The 17172-nt window shown below is 47.6% G+C and overlaps 2 protein-coding genes across 2 annotated transcripts in view; both read left to right on the plus strand.

Moving 5' to 3' along the window:
- Positions 1 to 326: 326 nt before the first annotated feature.
- On the plus strand, positions 327 to 8204 carry LOC310743109 (C-type lectin-like). Its single transcript, XM_083573225.1, has 6 exons — positions 327 to 437; positions 917 to 986; positions 2621 to 2712; positions 4111 to 4263; positions 6706 to 6814; positions 8022 to 8204. Exons 2-6 carry the CDS (start codon positions 923 to 925, stop codon positions 8087 to 8089), a joined length of 486 nt encoding a protein of 161 aa, XP_083429351.1. The 5' UTR covers positions 327 to 437; positions 917 to 922; the 3' UTR covers positions 8090 to 8204.
- Positions 8205 to 12782: 4578 nt separating this feature from the next.
- LOC310743102 (ovocleidin-17-like) overlaps positions 12783 to 17172 on the plus strand; it is a 40729-nt gene continuing 36339 nt past the window's right edge. The window contains exon 1 of the mRNA XM_083573214.1: positions 12783 to 13066. The gene's annotated coding sequence lies outside the window, so the exon portion shown is untranslated. The remainder of the gene's footprint in view (positions 13067 to 17172) is intronic.

A 17172-nucleotide genomic window follows, 5' to 3' on the forward strand; every position in this document is an offset into this window, starting at 1 on the left:
AGTGCAATGAGATGAATCAGAAGTCAAAAGTGTGTGTGATGTTAAATGATATGTTGTCAGTTAGGGTCTAGTTGTTATGTGGGTATGGTAATGGTCAGTTTGTGTTGTTTTTCATGTTTTATTTAGGTAAATTGTTTTGCAATAAAGGAAATTTTTAAAAAGTTTTAAAAAGATGTTGTTGCAGCCGTCACTCTGAAAGTTAACATATTATATATTCCACCCACCATGTTCAGTTTGTTCGGACTTTTCAGTAACCATTAACTGCTCACTTGCCATGGGATTTTTGCGTGGGATCATGATGCTCGTGTTTGATGCCTGCAACAGAGGCAATCGCCATCCCCGCAACTGTTGGTCTATAAATGCCCCAGCAGGGTTGAGAATTCTCTAGAGGAAGGAGAGAGGTTTCGGCATTTTGGACAACCGAAGCAGAGGGACAGGTGAGTAGCCTTTGCAGCTGGGTCTCCTTGGTTCTGCCAGTAATTGCAGCTCCTTTGATGAGATGAAACCCAAACGGTGCTACCTTTGAAGTGTAGACGCCTATTCTCATTTGCTCCTGATGGATGCGTTTATTAAATTATCTGAGGTACTGCTGGTTAACTTTACAGAGATGCCACGAACCGCTTACCAAATTCAACTCTGTGTATTATTTTTGTTTTTTTGTAAAAAAAGAAAAAAAGAAAATTGAGGGGCAATGCAGCTTTGATAAGCAGGGAGAAAGAAATCTGTGAATATGAGTGGGGAGAAGGGAAAAGAAATTCTGGTAGTATTCCTGCATCTGCAGGGGGTTGGACTAGATGACCCTCAAGGTCCCTTCCAAGGTTCTGTGATTCTAATAGCTGGCTGGGTCAGGCTGGTGGCCCACCTGTTCAAGCATCCTGTTCTCACAGAATTAGAAGAAAATGTTCTCTCTCCACAGGTGCAGATGGGGCCGTTCTCTCCCTTCAACCTCTCCCTTGTGGTTTTCCTGGCTTTCCTTTCCCTGCAAGGTATGACTAAATTGGGCTCATCAAACCCTGGTTGAGATGAGCCAAGCAAAGTCTTCTCCAAAACCAAGTGGGCTCGGCACCCGGCCACCCCAGGGGTCGCTTCCTCTTCAATGGACAACTGCTTGCTCCACCCTCATTGCCACTTCCCCCCAGGTCAGCCTTTGCCAACCTGGTGCCCTCCAACTGCTTGGACTACAATTCCCAGCAGCCTCAGCACCACACAGCTGGGCTGTGTTTTAGCCCAACGCATCTAGCAGGCACAAGGCTGCTCTAGGGTTTCCTTCAGCTTCTTGGTCTTTATTAGGCTTGCATTGCCATCCTCCTTCCCTCCCTCTTTAGCCCTCACCCACCCTCGACAGGGCCCTCATCCTGCTCCTTCCTTCCTGACAAGGCAGCTGTGGCCCCACCCCTGGTTTTCTTTGTTCCATGGAGCGTCCATTAAGGCTGCTAACAGCTGGACAGCTGTGTCGTCCAGTCCGCTTCCCTAAACAACAACAACAACAATTTATTATTTATTGGGTGGCCTCCAACAAAACATTAAAATACCGTAATACATCAAACATTAAAAGCTTCCTTAAACAGGGCTGCCTTCAGATGTCTTCTAAAAGTCTGATAGTTCTTTATCTCTTTGACATCTGGTAGGAGGGAGTTCCACAGGGCGGGTGCCACCACCGAGAAGGCCCTCTGACTGGTTCCCTGTAACCTGGCTTCTCGCAGTGAGGGAACCACCAGAAGGCCCTTCTCACTGGACCTCAGTGTCCGGGCAGAACGATGGGAGTGGAGATGCTCCTTCAGATATACCGAACCGAGGCCATTTGGGGCTTTAAAAGTCAGCACCAACACTTTGAATTGTGCTCAGAAACGTACTGGGAGCCAATGTAGGTCTTTCAAGACTGCTGTTATGTGGTCTCGGCAGCCGCTCCCAGTCACCAGTCTAGCTGCTGTGTTCTGGATCAGTTGTAGTTTCCGGGTCACCTTCAAAGGTAGTCCCATGCAGAGCGCATTGCAGTAGTCCAAGCGGGAGATAACCAGAGCATGCACCACTCTGGCTAGGCAGTCTGTGGGCAGGGAGGGTCCCATCCTGCGTACCAGATGGAGCTGGTAAACAGCTGCCCTGGACACAGAATTGACCTGTGCCTCGATGGACAGCTGTGAGTCCCTGTGCCAACCTGCTTCTCCCGGCTACAGCAGAGTAATTTGTGCAGTGGTGCCTGTGTGGAAGGAATCTCAGCATGCAGTAAAACTCTCGTCCAACAGCGCATTCTGTTCTAAGAAGCGTTTATTGTACAACAGCAAAACAACAAATCAGCCAGAAGATAGCAAAGGCATGATGCTTCTCTTGTCGCAGCAAAGCAGAAAGTAAAAACGTTCACATAACAAAGATGCGAACACACCCCAGTGACAGGACGCCATTTCCCTTGAGCTATTAACCCTGTACGCTCTGGGTATCCTCACACCCCCTCTCGTCCTGTACCACTGGGGAAGAGTGCAAGTACTGTAAGTACGACCACTTACCCCAAACACAACCCTTCGCAGAACTCCCCATGTCTTTGGAAGCTCAAAGGTTTTGTGAACCCATCTGCTAGGTTCTTCTGACTTGGACAGTACTTCAGCTTTCCCTTCTCTTTCACCAGGCGCAGACTCCAGCTGCCCCAGAGGCTGGCTCAAGCGTGGAAATCAATGCTTTGGGTTCTTCAATGTTGCTTTGAAATGGCATGATGCAGAGGTATGACGCTGAGGGTGGCTTAAACCAGGGACGTATTTCATTAAAAACTTAAGCACAGTAAAAGAGCCGGCAGGATCAGGCCAACACATCTAGTGCAGTCTCCTGTTCCCAAAGCGGCCAACCACAGGCTTACAGGAAGCCTGCAAGATGGATCTGGGTGCAAGAGCACTTTCTCTTCCTGCGGTTTCCAGCAACTGGTATTCAGAAGCTTACCGTATTTTTTGCTCTATAAGACACACTTTTTCCCTCCTAAAAAGTAAAGGGAAATGTGTGTGCGTCTTATGGAGTGAATGCAGGCTGCGCAGCTATCGCTGAAGCCAGAACAGCAAGAGGGAGCGCTGCGCAGTGCGTCTTATGGTCTGGTGCGCCTTATAGAGCAAAAAATACGGTAACTCTTTGTGGGGTGCATCCCCCTGGGGGAAAAATGGCTTTCCAAACTCCCAGGCTGTGCTTGCCTTGACTTGCGTCCTTATCAGGGATTTGGCTCACTGCTTGTTTGTGCTTGTGGTTCTCATGAGTGGGATGCAGGTGGCGCTGTGGTCTAAACCCCTGAGCCTCTTGGTTTTCCCAATTTGAAGGTCGGCAGTTCGAATCCCTACAACGGGGTGAGGTCCCGTTGCTCTGTCCCAGCTCCTGCCAGCCTAGCAGTTCGAAAGCTCAGCAGTTCAAATAGATAAATAGGCAGTACTTTTCTCTGGGGGTACGCAGGGGTACGCATACCCCTAAACATTTAGTGAATCTACGTCTGTCCTCACTGAGGGGCAGTATTTCAATATGAGTCAGAAAATGAGAGTACCCCTAAACATTTTTTAAAGAAAAAAAGGACTGTACCGCTGTGGTGGGAAGGTAAACAGCATTTCCATGCGCTGTGGCACTTCTCACGGTCCTCTGTGCACCAGAAGCGGTTTAGTCCTGCTGGCCACATGACCTGGAAAGCTATCTGTGGACAAACACCAGCTCCCTTGGCCTGAAGGCGAGATGAGGATTGCAACCCCATAGTCGCCTTTGACTGGACCGAACTGTCCAGGGGTCCCTTACCTTTTACCTTCTCATGACACCAACTCAGTTCATGCTGGTACTTAGTGAATTCTAGAGTGTGGTGCTGATAATGCCAAGGTCGCAGGTTTGATCCCCATATGTTGCACATTCCTGCATTGCAGAGGGTTGGACTAGATGATCCTTGGTGTCTCTTCCAACTCTACAATTCTAGGTTCCTGTGATTTTTGCAGTACATGCTCAGCCCGTGGTGGATACATGGACTGCAAATGTCTCCTCTTACTGCTCAGAAGTTGCTGTCCAGGCACAGGGACACAATGAAGGAGAAGCCTACTGAGATCTTCAAGTCAATTCCAATGGCGTCCCCCATTCTCTGGGGTGCTCTTTTTTGGTCTCCCTCAGGTTGCCTGCCAGGCCTTTGGCGAGAACGGCCATCTTGCCTCCATTCACGATGAAGACGACATGAAGATGCTGTCACTACATCTGAGCCAAATCTCTAAAGAGGAACAACATATATGGATCGGGTTGTATGACCCCAACACTGGGAGTGAACACGTGAGTCTGGCCAGGCGGTCCTCCTCTTTCTAATCAATATTCAGGGACTGTTCAAAATGGCAGCCGCAAGGGGCAGGGAACCATCCTTGAGGTGGTTCCTGCATGGAGGGAAAGAGCAGGAAAGGGAACACACGTGTCAGGTGAGCGTTTAGGAAAATGGTTAGCCATCCACCTTTCTGGGAAATACCTGAGAGTCCAGCAGGTGTGCTTTTTGTGAAAGTGGGGCCGCCGTGGGGGGGGGGAGAGAACAGCTGTACCTGCCAAGATCCCCTTTTCAGCATGAACATTGGAGGACCAAGTCTTGATCCTTTCCAACAAGGTGGGGGGAAAGGAAAAGAAATCTTTTTTCCCTTTTTTTCTTTTGCAAATGGCATAGCCATTTTCTCAACATTTGCAAATTTCTCCAGTGCATGCTTGCTCAGAGGCAAGTTCCACTAGCTTTATGTCTCTGCTGTCTTATCCCAGTGCTTTTTTTCCTGGGGGTACACAGGGGTACACATACCTCATTTGGCCTCATTGACGGGCAGTATTTAATATGAGTAGGAAAATGGGAGTAGCTCCTAAACATTTTTTTTAGGACAAAAGGCACTGTCTAATCCAGGGGTCAGCAAACTTTTTCAGCAGGGGGGCAGTCCACTGCTCCTCAGACCTTGTGGGGGGGGGGGCTGGATTATACTTTGAAGAAAAAAAATTGAATGAATTCCTGTGCTCCACAAATAACCCATTGATGCATTTTAAATAAAAGCACACATTCTACTCATGTAAATACACGCTGATTCCCAGACCGTCTGCGGGCCAGATTTAGAATTGGGCTGGATCTGGCCCCCGGGCCTTAGTTTGCCTAGCCATGGTCTTATCCTATGCAGTAGCTACAGAAATCTCTGGGCCTCAAGTTTTAGGATAACATTATCAGGTTGACACAAGTTAACCGGACGCAGTCTGCTTTCCAACTATGCCAAATTTTAGTAAGCAGGGAGTGGAAAAATGAGGAGGCAACACTTTCTCTTCTATTTATGAAAATGTATGCACCCCTATATTGGTTCTTTTAAAACAAAAGCAAACCGACAAACCTCAAAGCTGTTTTTTAGTGGTGGTTAGGAACATGATTGCAGGAAGGTCTTTTTAAAAATGGAGGACCCAAACCGATGGGTTACAAGAGAGGAGATTCCGACTAAACATACGGAAAAACTTTCGGACAGTAAGAGCTATTCAAAGCAACGACAAACAGACCTTTGGTCACGTAAAACATACTCAAGAAACACAGGAGACGTAACTGGGTGTGTTCTTAGATAAATAAGATATACTATTCATAGTATCAAATTGTAAATTTCAACAGAAATAACTCATAAAGTTCAACAAATGAACAAAGCAGAAGACCCAGTGGATCAGATCATTCCATACTCAGTTCATACATGAGGTCCATCCTTGCAATGGTGTCCATTCCACCTGTCTGTTCATAAAGTCCAAACCATCCACATGAAAGCTTGTTACAGTTCCACAAAATCCTTTCACAAAGTCTAAGAAAAGGATTTCCAGAATATTGGCCTTGTTTTGCCATCCTGGGCTTCATCAGTAGTTAAAGCTCTAAGTAATGCAAATAAATAGGGACGCGGGTGGCGCTGTGGGTTAAACCACAGAGCCTAGGACTTGCCGATCGGAAGGTCGGCGGTTCGAATCCCCGTGACGGGGTGAGCTCCCATTGCTTGGTCCCTGCTCCTGCCCACCTAGCAGTTCGAAAGCACGTCAAAGTGCAAGTAGATAAGTAGGTACCGCTCCAGCGGGAAGGTAAATGGCGTTTCTGTGTGCTGCTCTGGTTTTGCCAGAAATGGCCTAGTCCTGCTGGCCACATGACCTGGAAGCTGTATGCCGACTCCCTCGGCTAACAAAGCAAGATGAGCGCTGCAACCCCAGAGTCGGCCACAACTGGACCTAGTGGTCAGGGGTCCCTTTAGCTTTAATGCAAATAAATACAATATCACGATCTCACATATTCTACAGCAAAAATAATATAAAACCACAAATAACTGTACATACCATATGTGATATTACAGGACAGTGGATCTTATGGCATATTAGTAGCTGCGGTAAGCAGCAACTGTTATAAAGTACGGTTATATGGACAAACACAATACTGATTGGGTTACAGGTGTTGGCAATCCACTATTCTGCAGTGGAACAGATTCCCACGAGAGATGATGGACTCTCCTTCCTTGGAGATCTTTAAGCAGAAGTTGGGTGACCATCTGCCATGGATGCTTTAGCTGAGATTCCTGCTGAGATTAGCGGAGATTCTATTATTCTAAGTCCCAGCAACGTGGGAACTGGGATTCTGAGTCTCCAGATATTCTTCTTATTCCCATTGATTGGACAAGGGAAGAATGGGCTGGAGAGGTCCCTTTCTTCCTCAGCAGTGACGATGTCTCTTTTGCTCTCTTTCTATAGAATAGGCAGTTCAAGTGGACAGACAGCACCACTGGAAGATACACTCCTTGGGCACCTGAGGAACCCAATAATCCCAGAACCGAACACTGCGTGGAACTCTTCAGCCATGGTGAGGAGCAAGAGGAGGATGCCATGGGGTGCTTCAGAGATGGAGGCTGGAGCACTGGAGGAAGGGGCAGGGAAGGGAAGGGCCAGGTGTTTCCCCACCCTCTCCTGAACCACTGGCTCCCAGAACCAGGAGGGGACTGAAGTGGGAAGAGCAGAGGACGTTTCCATGTAGGCATAGTCTCTGGCTACATGTGTGAAGCCTGTCAGGGGAAGGTACATAAACTGGTGGGGCAGGATGGCCCCCTGTTGCTGCAACTGTTCCATGAAGACCCACCTATGAATAGCTGCCTAGATGCTACACTGGGGGGGGGTGTTTATCCACAACTGTGGAAACTGTGCTGGGCCCGGGGGTTAACCCGAGCAATGCAGTCCAGGTTTGGTTCCGAATCCAAGGATTCTGTGAGGAGTCAGTCCAACAGGGCCAAGGCAAGTCTCAAGGCAGGAAACTAGGTAGCTCAGACACAGGGTCTCAGGCAGGTTCCAGAAAGCAGCAATGTTGCTCCCGCAACCTGGGGCAGGGCCCGACAGCCTTTTATCTCTGTCGGGGTAACGGCCGTCCTGATCCCCCGGTGACTCACCTCCCTGTCTCGCCCGAAGGCGAGCACTCCTTCTGTGAGTACTCAGGTCTCTCCTTCTCTCAGACCTTAGTCTCTGCAGCTCGGGAGATGTTGGTGGGTTACTAGACCCAGAGGCCACCTCAGCCTCTCCTGACCCAACTGGTAGTGGAGCAGCTGTAAGTGATGGCCCAGCTGAAGGCAACAAGGTCATCCCTGCATCTGGAGCCAGGGCAGGCTCAGGCCCCTGACTCGGCCCAGCTGGTGCTTGTTGCAGGGGAACCTGTGCAGACTGGGGCTCTTCAGAATCAGGCCCCAGACTTGGTTCAGATGATGCCTGAGGCAGAGGATCCGGTGCAGATTGAGACTCCTCTGGTTCCAAATCCGAGCCCGAGTCCCAGGCCATCACAGAAACTACTGTGTCAGCTTTGACAATAGAGAGTTAACTATCTGCCCTGGAGTCCCTTTGGGTGGGGAGTACCCTTGGCGTCACAGCTGAAGAACGGTGCATGGTTTCAGAGCACGGGGTTGCTGCTAGTAGGCCCCTGTAACTCCCTGCCACATGTTTCCAATACTTCCTGCCGCCCCGACAAAGTTGGACACTGAAGTGGCTGGCTGTGAGTGTTAGTAACATCCTCCCACATTGTCTTCCAGACTACATGAAGTGGAATGACGAAATATGCACCGTAGAACACCCCTACCTCTGCAAATACACTCTCTAAGGCCGAGAAAAGACTCTGATGTGCTCAGTAGCACCTGGGAGGCTGAGCAAGCTGCATCTTCTACCTGCGAGAATCCAAGTCTTTCCATCTATTGTGCTCTGAAGCCCAAGCCCACGCTTCCTGGTGCCCACCAGAGGTGCCCACCACCTGGTGCCCACCAGAGGTTTGGGATTAAAACTCCCATCGCTCAGCGGGACAGAATGTCTCTCCTGTGGCCAATAAATTCTCTTCCAAATACACTGTGGCTCTTTCTCCTGTTTTCATTTAAGCCACCTGTTATAGGAATTCTAAGGTCATAGCAAACACATACATAAGTATATAAACCACATGTCTGAAATAGTTGTTGTTGTTGTTTAGTCATTTAGTCATTTCCGACTCTTCATGACCCCCTGGACCAGAGCACGCCAGGCACTCCTGTCTTCCACTGCCTCCTGCAGGCTGGTCTCTTCGAGAACAATGTCCCACCATCTCGTCCTCTGTTGTCCCCTTCTCCTTGTGCCCTCCATCTTTCCCAACATCAGGGTCTTTTCCAGGGAGTCTTCTCTTCTCATGAGGTGGCCAAAGTCTTGGAGCCTCAGCTTCAGGATCTGTCTGTCTAGTGAGCACTCAGGGCTGATTTCCTTCAGAATGGAGAGGTTTGATCTTCTTGCAGTCCATGGGACTCTCAAGAGTCTCCTCCAGCACCAGAATTCAAAAGCATCCATTCTTCGGCGATCAGCCTTCTTTATGGTCCAGCTCTTACTTCCATACATCACTACTGGGAAAACCATGGCTTGAACTATACAGACCTTTGTTGGCAAGGTGGTGTCTCTGCTTTTTAAGATGCTGTCTAGGTTTGTCATTGCTTTCCTCCCAAGAAGCAGGCGTCTTTTAATTTCGTGACTGCTCTCACCATCTGCAGTGATCATGGAGCCCAAGAGAGCAATCCTGAAACCATTTTGACTCTCCCAAACTCACCTCAAGTATTTCTCTGCAAGGAGGGGGGAAACGGGAAAGCCCCTCCATTTTCTTCTGCTTAGCTGTCTTAAGGGTTTATGTGTATGTGTGAATAAGATGAGCCTGTGACCTGGACTCGGGAATTAAAGCATTTACATTCACAAAAGAATGGCCAGGCTGCCCAGGTAGAGCAATGTTTGACCATTATCAGGTTTCCTGGCAAACAGGATTTCTGTGGAACACCGCCCCCCTGTGATGTACAGTGAGGGGGGGGAGTGTTTGATCCCCTGCGAAATTTGCCCGTTTGCCCTCTGACGAAGAAATGACTTAGTACTTGGTGGCAAAACCCTTGTTGGCAATTACAGAGGTCAGATGTTTCTTATAGGTGGCCACCAGGTTTGCACACATCTCAGGAGGTGTTTTGTCCCACTCCTCTTTGCAGATCCTCTCCAAGTCAGTAAGATTTCGAGGCTGATGTGTAGCTACTCAAATCTTCAGCTCCCTCCACAGATTTTCGATGGGATTCTTGAGCCACTCCTTTGTTGCCTCCCAGTCCAGCCTTGTGCAGGTCTACAGTCTTGGACAGCTCTTTGGTCTTGGTGGCTACTTTGGAATCTGCTGGATTGATTGCTTCTGTTGACAGGTGTCTTTTGTACAGGTACTGTAAGGAGCTGGGGTTACAGGTAACACCTCTTCCTTACAACAGGTGCTTCTAATCTCAGCTCGTTACATACAGTAAAGATACCAGGTAGCCTGACATCTGGCTGGTTGATAGGGGATCAAATACTGATTTCACCCATTCCCACCACCCTTCTGAGTAATACCCCTCCCCACAAGCGGCCCATGGGGGTCGTTTAACCGGCCCATGGACCCCTGCCCCCCACTCGGGGACTCCCGCCTCCCACCCGGTCGGCTCCTGTGTGCCGCGCTAGATCAGCATGGAGCAGAGTGCGGACCGTCTTCCATGACGCTGGCTGGCTTCCCATTGGCTGCAGGAAGCTACTGCAGCCAATGAGAAGCTGTGCACGCCTCCTCTGTGCCAGAAGGAGCTCCAGAAATAGCATTTGTGCATTTGGGACCGTAAACCGGCCCAAGCCACAAAAACTTTGCCAACCCCTTCTCTAGAGGAGAGGGTGTGCAAGCCTGTGGCATGTGCCATGAAGGCTGTTGCTCTGGCCAGAGGGCTGAAGAGCAGTGAGACAGAATGATTTTTTTATATACTTTATATGTTTCTTTATTGGACCAGTAGTATAATTTGTAATATTGCAAGTTCAACAAATTCTTTAAGCAGAACAGAAATAGGTGAGCTGTTTATTCCCACATGGGAGATCCCCAACAGATGAGCTGAACTGAGGACGAAGATTCTTGAAGATTTGCTGGGTGACTCTGCTGACTTATAAAAGGTAAAAGTAAAGGGACCCCTGACCGTTAGGTCCAGTCGTGGCCGACTCTGGGGTTGCAGCGCTCATCTCACTTTCTTGGCCAAGGGAGCCGGCGTACAGCTTCCGGGTCATGTGGCCAGCAGGACAAAGCCTCTGGCATCATTACTCAAGATGACCCTTCTGAAGACTGCTTCCGGTGTCAACAGAAGATATTGAACTTACAACCACTGTGCCTCGTCTTTTGCTTCCTATCTAGCAGCCCTCCCATTTGCCAACTCTTTGGACTCAGTGGATCAGCTCCAACCTCTTTGTGTTCTGAGAGGCTATCTCTTAGTCTGTGCCTGTTTGTGCTTCCTGTGAGCTTTGGCTGTGTTCTAGCCTGCTTTCAGCCATCAAGGTCAGGAAGAGCCAAAGTCTGCAGCTGCTGGCTCTCTCCTGCCTGGCTAACATCTAAGCCTCTCTGTTCCTGGCTGCTTTCTGCAGTTGGCTCCAAACCTTCACTGGGAGCTGGCTCATTCCTGACACCATCCAAAGAAGTCTTTGATGCCACCAGAGCCCCACATGAGGCAAGTGTCTCCACATGCTCCACTTGCCCTGATGGAGAGTCAAAGAGATCAAAAGGGGGAAGATAACTCACCTGGTTTATCAGTTTGTCTCTCTCTGAGTTGATTCTTGTTCCTTATTCCAGCAAATGGGTGTTGAAAGACTTCAGGCTAGAAAATAGGTGGTTATGGGGCATTTATAGCCTAAAAGGTGGGTGAGAGAATGTGGTGGTAGACACTTGGCAGCACAAGGGAAGCCAAACTTACACTGAGATCTTTTACATCTGAGCACAAAAGTACACAGAGATCTATTTCATCTGAGAGCTGCCATTGACGGCCCAATATCCAACTGCTATGAAGTGGAAATTAGCTAGGAGAATCACCCTAGAGGAGGACAATGCAGGAACGTGGGAAGAGTCCTGCTGCATCAGCCCACGCATTGGACAAGATGAGGTGAAGGCTGTTCCTCTCCTGCTACTTTTCATACAATTTTACAAGCTTCAAAACATTTAAAGTAAGGGAAGAATGAGAGAAGGAGAAGAAGAGAAGAGTTTGGATTTGATATCCCGCTTTATCACTACCCAAAGGAGTCTCAAAGCGGCTAACATTCTCCTTTCCCTTCCTCCCCCACAACAAACACTCTGTGAGTTGAGTGGGACTGAAAGACTTCAAAGAAGTGTGACTAGCCCAAGGTCACCCAGCAGCTGCCTGTGGAGGAGCGGAGACGCGAACCCGGTTCCCCAGATTACGAGACTACCGCTCTTAACCACACTGGTGCTAAGGAGCTAAGGAGAAGAGAATTGTGGTGTCTCATCCCGTGTGCCCTTTTCCCATTAGCCAAATGGGGTGATTGCTGCTCCTTTCTGATGCTCTTCCTACTTTTGTGTTAGAATTCCTGCTCTGTGTTTGCAGTCATGGGATTGTTGTCTACCACATGACGGTGTAAGTTTTCATTCCTCAGTGTGGGAAGTGACAGAGAGAGGATGTTTTGTGTTCCTGTGTTCCGTGAAGTGGGACTATTGTCCTTTTTTCTTTCTCTCTTTGCTGTCTGATGAGAAAGAGGAAGGAGCTAAGGCAGAATGCTCCGAGTGTATTATATGTAAATAAAGTAGATTAATCAAAATGCTGTGCTACTGAGTTCTGTTACGCAAACTGCAAATACTCTGCAGGATCGTAAGTGTATTGATGCTTCTTGGTATCAGTCGCTGTGATGTTCGGGCTGAAGAAAGCTTTTGAAGCTCCCAAACGACAGACCAGGAGGGAGAAAACATGCCAGTCGGGCATGTGTCTCTGCCAGGGTCCTACACGTGAGTAGGACGATCCTAACACTTTGAACGAATTGCTCCCATCTCTGCCTCACTCTGAGGAATGTAAAGGGCGTCCTTCTTCAGAGTGAGGCATTCTGGAATGGCCCAAGAGAAGGTCTGTTCCACCACCACCATGTCTCCATGGTGGCCAGACATTCTCTTAGAAAATTATCTCTGAGATAACTTAGGAACTACAAAAAAATTGAAGTAGGAAGAGGGAGAGCAGAGAGGGAAGGGCAGCAGTGGCTGGTCTCTGGTCCCTTTGCCTCACCCTGAAGAAGGTGAGTGGGGTCCTTTCCCAGAACAAGATGTTTAAGATGGAGGGGTGCAACTTCACTCTCAAGCCTCTGCAGGGATTGTTCTCCCTCAGCAGCATGGAGGAGAGTTGCGCCCCCTGATGGCTGGCAGTGCACAGCTATGAGACCCCAACACTATCCATGGTAATTTGGGGGCACTGGGAGGATATTTGCACCCCAGCGCTGCATCTGCTAAATATGAATAACATATACCTTGAAAAGCAAGATGTGGCCTTTGAAATGCACTGTTAGGAGTGTGAACACTCTGTACCTCTGCTGCAGAAGACAGGGGGAAGTTCTTCTGAAACTAAACTCCTCCTGAGTATATCAGGATGTCCTCGTAACAGCCCACAAACTGCATCAACTGGTGGGCAGGATTTCAATCTGTATTCTGATTAGGCAAAGGAATGTGATGTTTCATGTCCTGTCTTCTCTGTTGATGGAGAATGGATTCCTCTTCATGATGCCAACTGAGTTGCAAGAACATTAGCTGATGGTGACTTCATGTGGGAAAGTTTGCACCAGTCTTATGCACTTGTGCATTTGTGGCAGAAGAGGATAGCAAGGAAGGAGGATAGCATGAAGGAAGGTGCCACTAAACTTTAAATAAGGTTAAAAGGAGAATGTCTAGCTGCCCTAGAAGGTTGGAAGAGGGAGGAATGTTCAGCCTTCATGTTAGAGGAGAGGACCCCCTGTCCTTTTCTCACAGTGAGGGAAACAGGAAGGACAAGAGACCAGCCAGGGCCACCGTTCCTCCTCTGCTCTCCCTCTTTCCTTAATTCAAATGTTTTCCAACTCCTAACGATATCTAGTGGAACATAAACTCTCCTGGGCCATCTCAACCAGATTGCCTCACTCTGAAAGACTGACCACTCACTCAGGGTGAGGGAAAGGGGTGGGGGGCTTCATTAGCTGGAGCAAATTATTCAAAATAAGAGGAGCAGGGGAGAGAAGCAGCAATGACCACATTTTTCAAAATGGGTGGGCAGAACCAACAGGACTCATTCCACCTTCTTCCTTTCTCCTCATCTGGGATGGTTCTCCACCTCTTTGCTCATTTCAAAGCAGTTGTATATTTGACAATCCATGACAGCTTTCAGATGAAATACATCTCTGAGTTCTTTCATGTTCAGATGCAAAAGATCATAGAATCATAGAGTTGGAAGAGACCACAAGGGCCATCGAGTCCAACCCCCTGCCAAGCAGGAAACACCATCAGAGCACTCCTGACATATGGTTGTCAAGCCTCTGCTTAAAGACCTCCAAAGAAGGAGACTCCACCACACTCCTTGGCAGCAAATTCCACTGTCAAACAGCTCTTACTGTCAGGAAGTTCTTCCTAATGTTTAGGTGGAATCTTCTTTCTTGTAGTTTGGATCCATTGCTCCGTGTCCGCTTCTCTGGAGCACCAGAAAACAACCTTTCTCCCTCCTCTATGTGACATCCTTTTATATATTTGAACATGGCTATCATATCACCCCTTAACCTCCTCTTCTCCAGGCTAAACATGCCCAGCTCCTTTAGCCGTTCCTGATAAGGCATCGTTTCCAGGCCTTTGACCATTTTGGTTGCCCTCCTCTGGACACGTTCCAGTTTGTCAGTGTCCTTCTTGAACTGTGGTGCCCAGAACTGGACACAGTACTCCAGGTGAGGTCTGACCAGAGCAGAATACAGTGGCACTATTACTTCCCTAAATCTAGGTGATCTAGGTGTATGTTTGGGTTGAACCATTAGGCTTCCCTTGTCCTGCCAAGTGTCTCCCACCACATGCCATTGCCCACCTATCAGGCTATAAATAACTGAGGAACACCAGTTTTCTACCCTGGAGTTGTTCCACAGTCATCACTTTGAATAAGGCAGAATCATCAGCTCAGAGAGAGAAAAAAACTGATAAACCAGGTGAGTTATCATCCCCCTTCTGATCTCTTTGACTCTCCATGCTAGCCATTGGATCACAGCTACATTTCTAAGGTAAGCAGCACACTAACAATGGGGTATCTTTGCATATCATGACCCTGTTCCCCATCAAATGAAAGAGTTGATTAATCTATAAGGTAAAATGATTTGAACTTGAGTATGTGTAGCTCCTGGAGAAGACTCTTGAGAGTCCCATGGACTGCAAGAAGATCAAACCTCTCCATTCTGAAGGAAATCAGCTCTGAGTGCTCACTGGAAGGACAGATCCTGAAGCTGAGGCTCCGAGACTTTGGCCACCTCATAAGAAGAGAAGACTCCCTGGAAAAGACCCTGATGTTGGGAAAGATGGAGGGCACAAGGAGAAGGGGACGACAGAGGACGAGATGGTTGGGCAGTGTTCTCGAAGCTACAAACATGAGTCTGACCAAACTGCGGGAGGCAGTGGAAGACAGCAGTGCCTGGCGTGCTCTGGTCCAGGGGGTCACGAAGAGTCAGACACGACTAAACGACTAAACAACAACAATGTGTAGCTCCTCACTTTGTTCTCTGTGGGTGAAATAGGTGCGCATTGTCCTGCTGGAAAGAAAGAGAATGCCTTGCCTTCTGACTGATGAATGTAGAAAACTCAGCCTAGCAATTGTGTGTTTTGTGTTTTCTGTCTCCAGGAACAGATGCAGCCTTCCTCTGACCCCAGGCTCAGACTCCTTTGCACTAGCCTTGTTCTGATATGTCAGCTCTCCCTTGTCTTAAACAGAGAAATAGTTGGCGACACCGGCGTCTACTCCCCAGAGATGGGTACTGTATCTTTTCATCTCTGAGGTGGTTGCAGCCTTCTTGAGGGAAGGAACACCTTTTGGCAGCCTTAGAAAGCCAAAGGTAGATTCATTTACTGAAGAAATGAACCTATGCTGCCAATTCTCGTAGTAGACCAGTATAAAGTAAGCAGCACATAAGCAGCACACAAAATGCTACCAAACTGTAGCACCCTGCTTGTGGTTAACGCTTAGCTGGAATGAAATATTCAACGCAGCAATAGAGAAATTAAAATAATAATTTATTTGTCAGACAAATAAATGAGAGACACAGTGGTATATGGTTACCAAAGCTCTGCCCACTCCAGCCCTGATGGTCAGCACTTATATTTCCTCAGCTCAGCCCCCTTGCTCCTCCTTTGGCTGCCTCTGTCCAATCAGCCTGGTTGAAATTCCTATTGGCTGTTTGCTAGAACCAATCATAAAAGATACACCCATTTCCTATTGCCTTTTATGGGAGACAAAGAGCTATATTTCCTTCTATCTATAAATGGCAAATAAGTAGTCATATTTCTTAGATTAACATTATTATACCTTAATTAACATTTCACCTTTTGCCCAATTGCCCTATTCACTGCAAAACAGATGGCTAAAACAGATGGTGCATGGTTTTTTAATTTTTATCTTAAAAGGATCTTGGGTTCTCCTCTCACACATTATCAATGAAAGATCTCCTTCTTTGGAGGTCTTTAAGCAGAGGCTTGACAACCATATGTCAGGAGTGCTCTGATGGTGTTTCCTGTTTGGCAGGGAGTTGGACTCGATGGCCCTTGTGGTCTCTTCCAACTCCATGATTCTATGATTCTATGAAATAAGAATCTAACATAAGAATCTAACATTTCTTACTTTCTAAATCTTTTGCATAATTACATTTAAGCCAATATATTTCATACATTAACATATATATCTTTTTAGAAGGAAAGGAAAGACCTTTTCAAAGTAAAAACGGAACTTAATAAAAACAGTTTTGAAAGCAACCCCTTAAATCTACACCCCCCTTTCAAACCAGCTGCTGTTCCTGTTAGCTCTTGCCCTTTTAACCTGTGGCTCAAGTCTCTAATGGGAGGCACAATAATTATTACTATTTAATTGTGTTTTTGCAATCTTGATTATATTCTGTAATTTGTATGGTCAGTGTGACCTTTTGCTCCCAGCCTGTAATTTCCTTTTACAACCCTGAAATCAGTGGGGCCCAGGAAGATAAACACCTGCCAGTCTTTTAGACAACTGGTCTTCTGCCTGGCATGAGAGATACAAACATTTGCAAATATATTTTTTAAGCTCATTTTAAAATACAGATCTTGATCAGATGCCTCATAATACAGATCTTGATCAGATGCCTCAAAACCATTCTACATTCTAAATTGAGAGAGCTATGTACAAGATCTACTACAGAAGCCACAAACAGAAAACTCATTCAAACTGTGTCCGGCACCTTGTCTAACTCTTGATCAAACTTACCTTTGTTGATATTGAAGGGACAGGTTACCCCACCTAGGCCTGTGTAGTCACCCCAGGCCTGTGTATTCACCCCAACTAGGCCCAACTAGGCCCCAAGACTTCCCAAATTCTTTCTTTGAGGATTCAGTAGCTAAAATACATTAGCTTTTGCTGTATAACATAAAGTAGCTGAAATAAACAAAGCCTTCTCCCCTTCTCAGTAAAAGATGGCCTTGTCAGTCACAAGTAAGAGACGGGATGGCGCATCCAACCAGGTTGCAACTATTCTGACTGCGCTGACACACAGACCCCGGGAATGGCGCCAGGAGTGACTGTGGCGTTCGTACAGAGCCCCCGGTCGTCTCACGGACTATTGACCCGTACACCACTAATCCGCGGCCACCAACCAGGTCCTCCCTGGTAAAATCACTTCAGTTTCAGTCAGCTTTTC

Source organism: Podarcis filfolensis (assembly GCF_964270895.1).
Source record: "Podarcis filfolensis genome assembly, chromosome: 10".
Lineage (NCBI taxonomy): Eukaryota > Metazoa > Chordata > Lepidosauria > Squamata > Lacertidae > Podarcis > Podarcis filfolensis.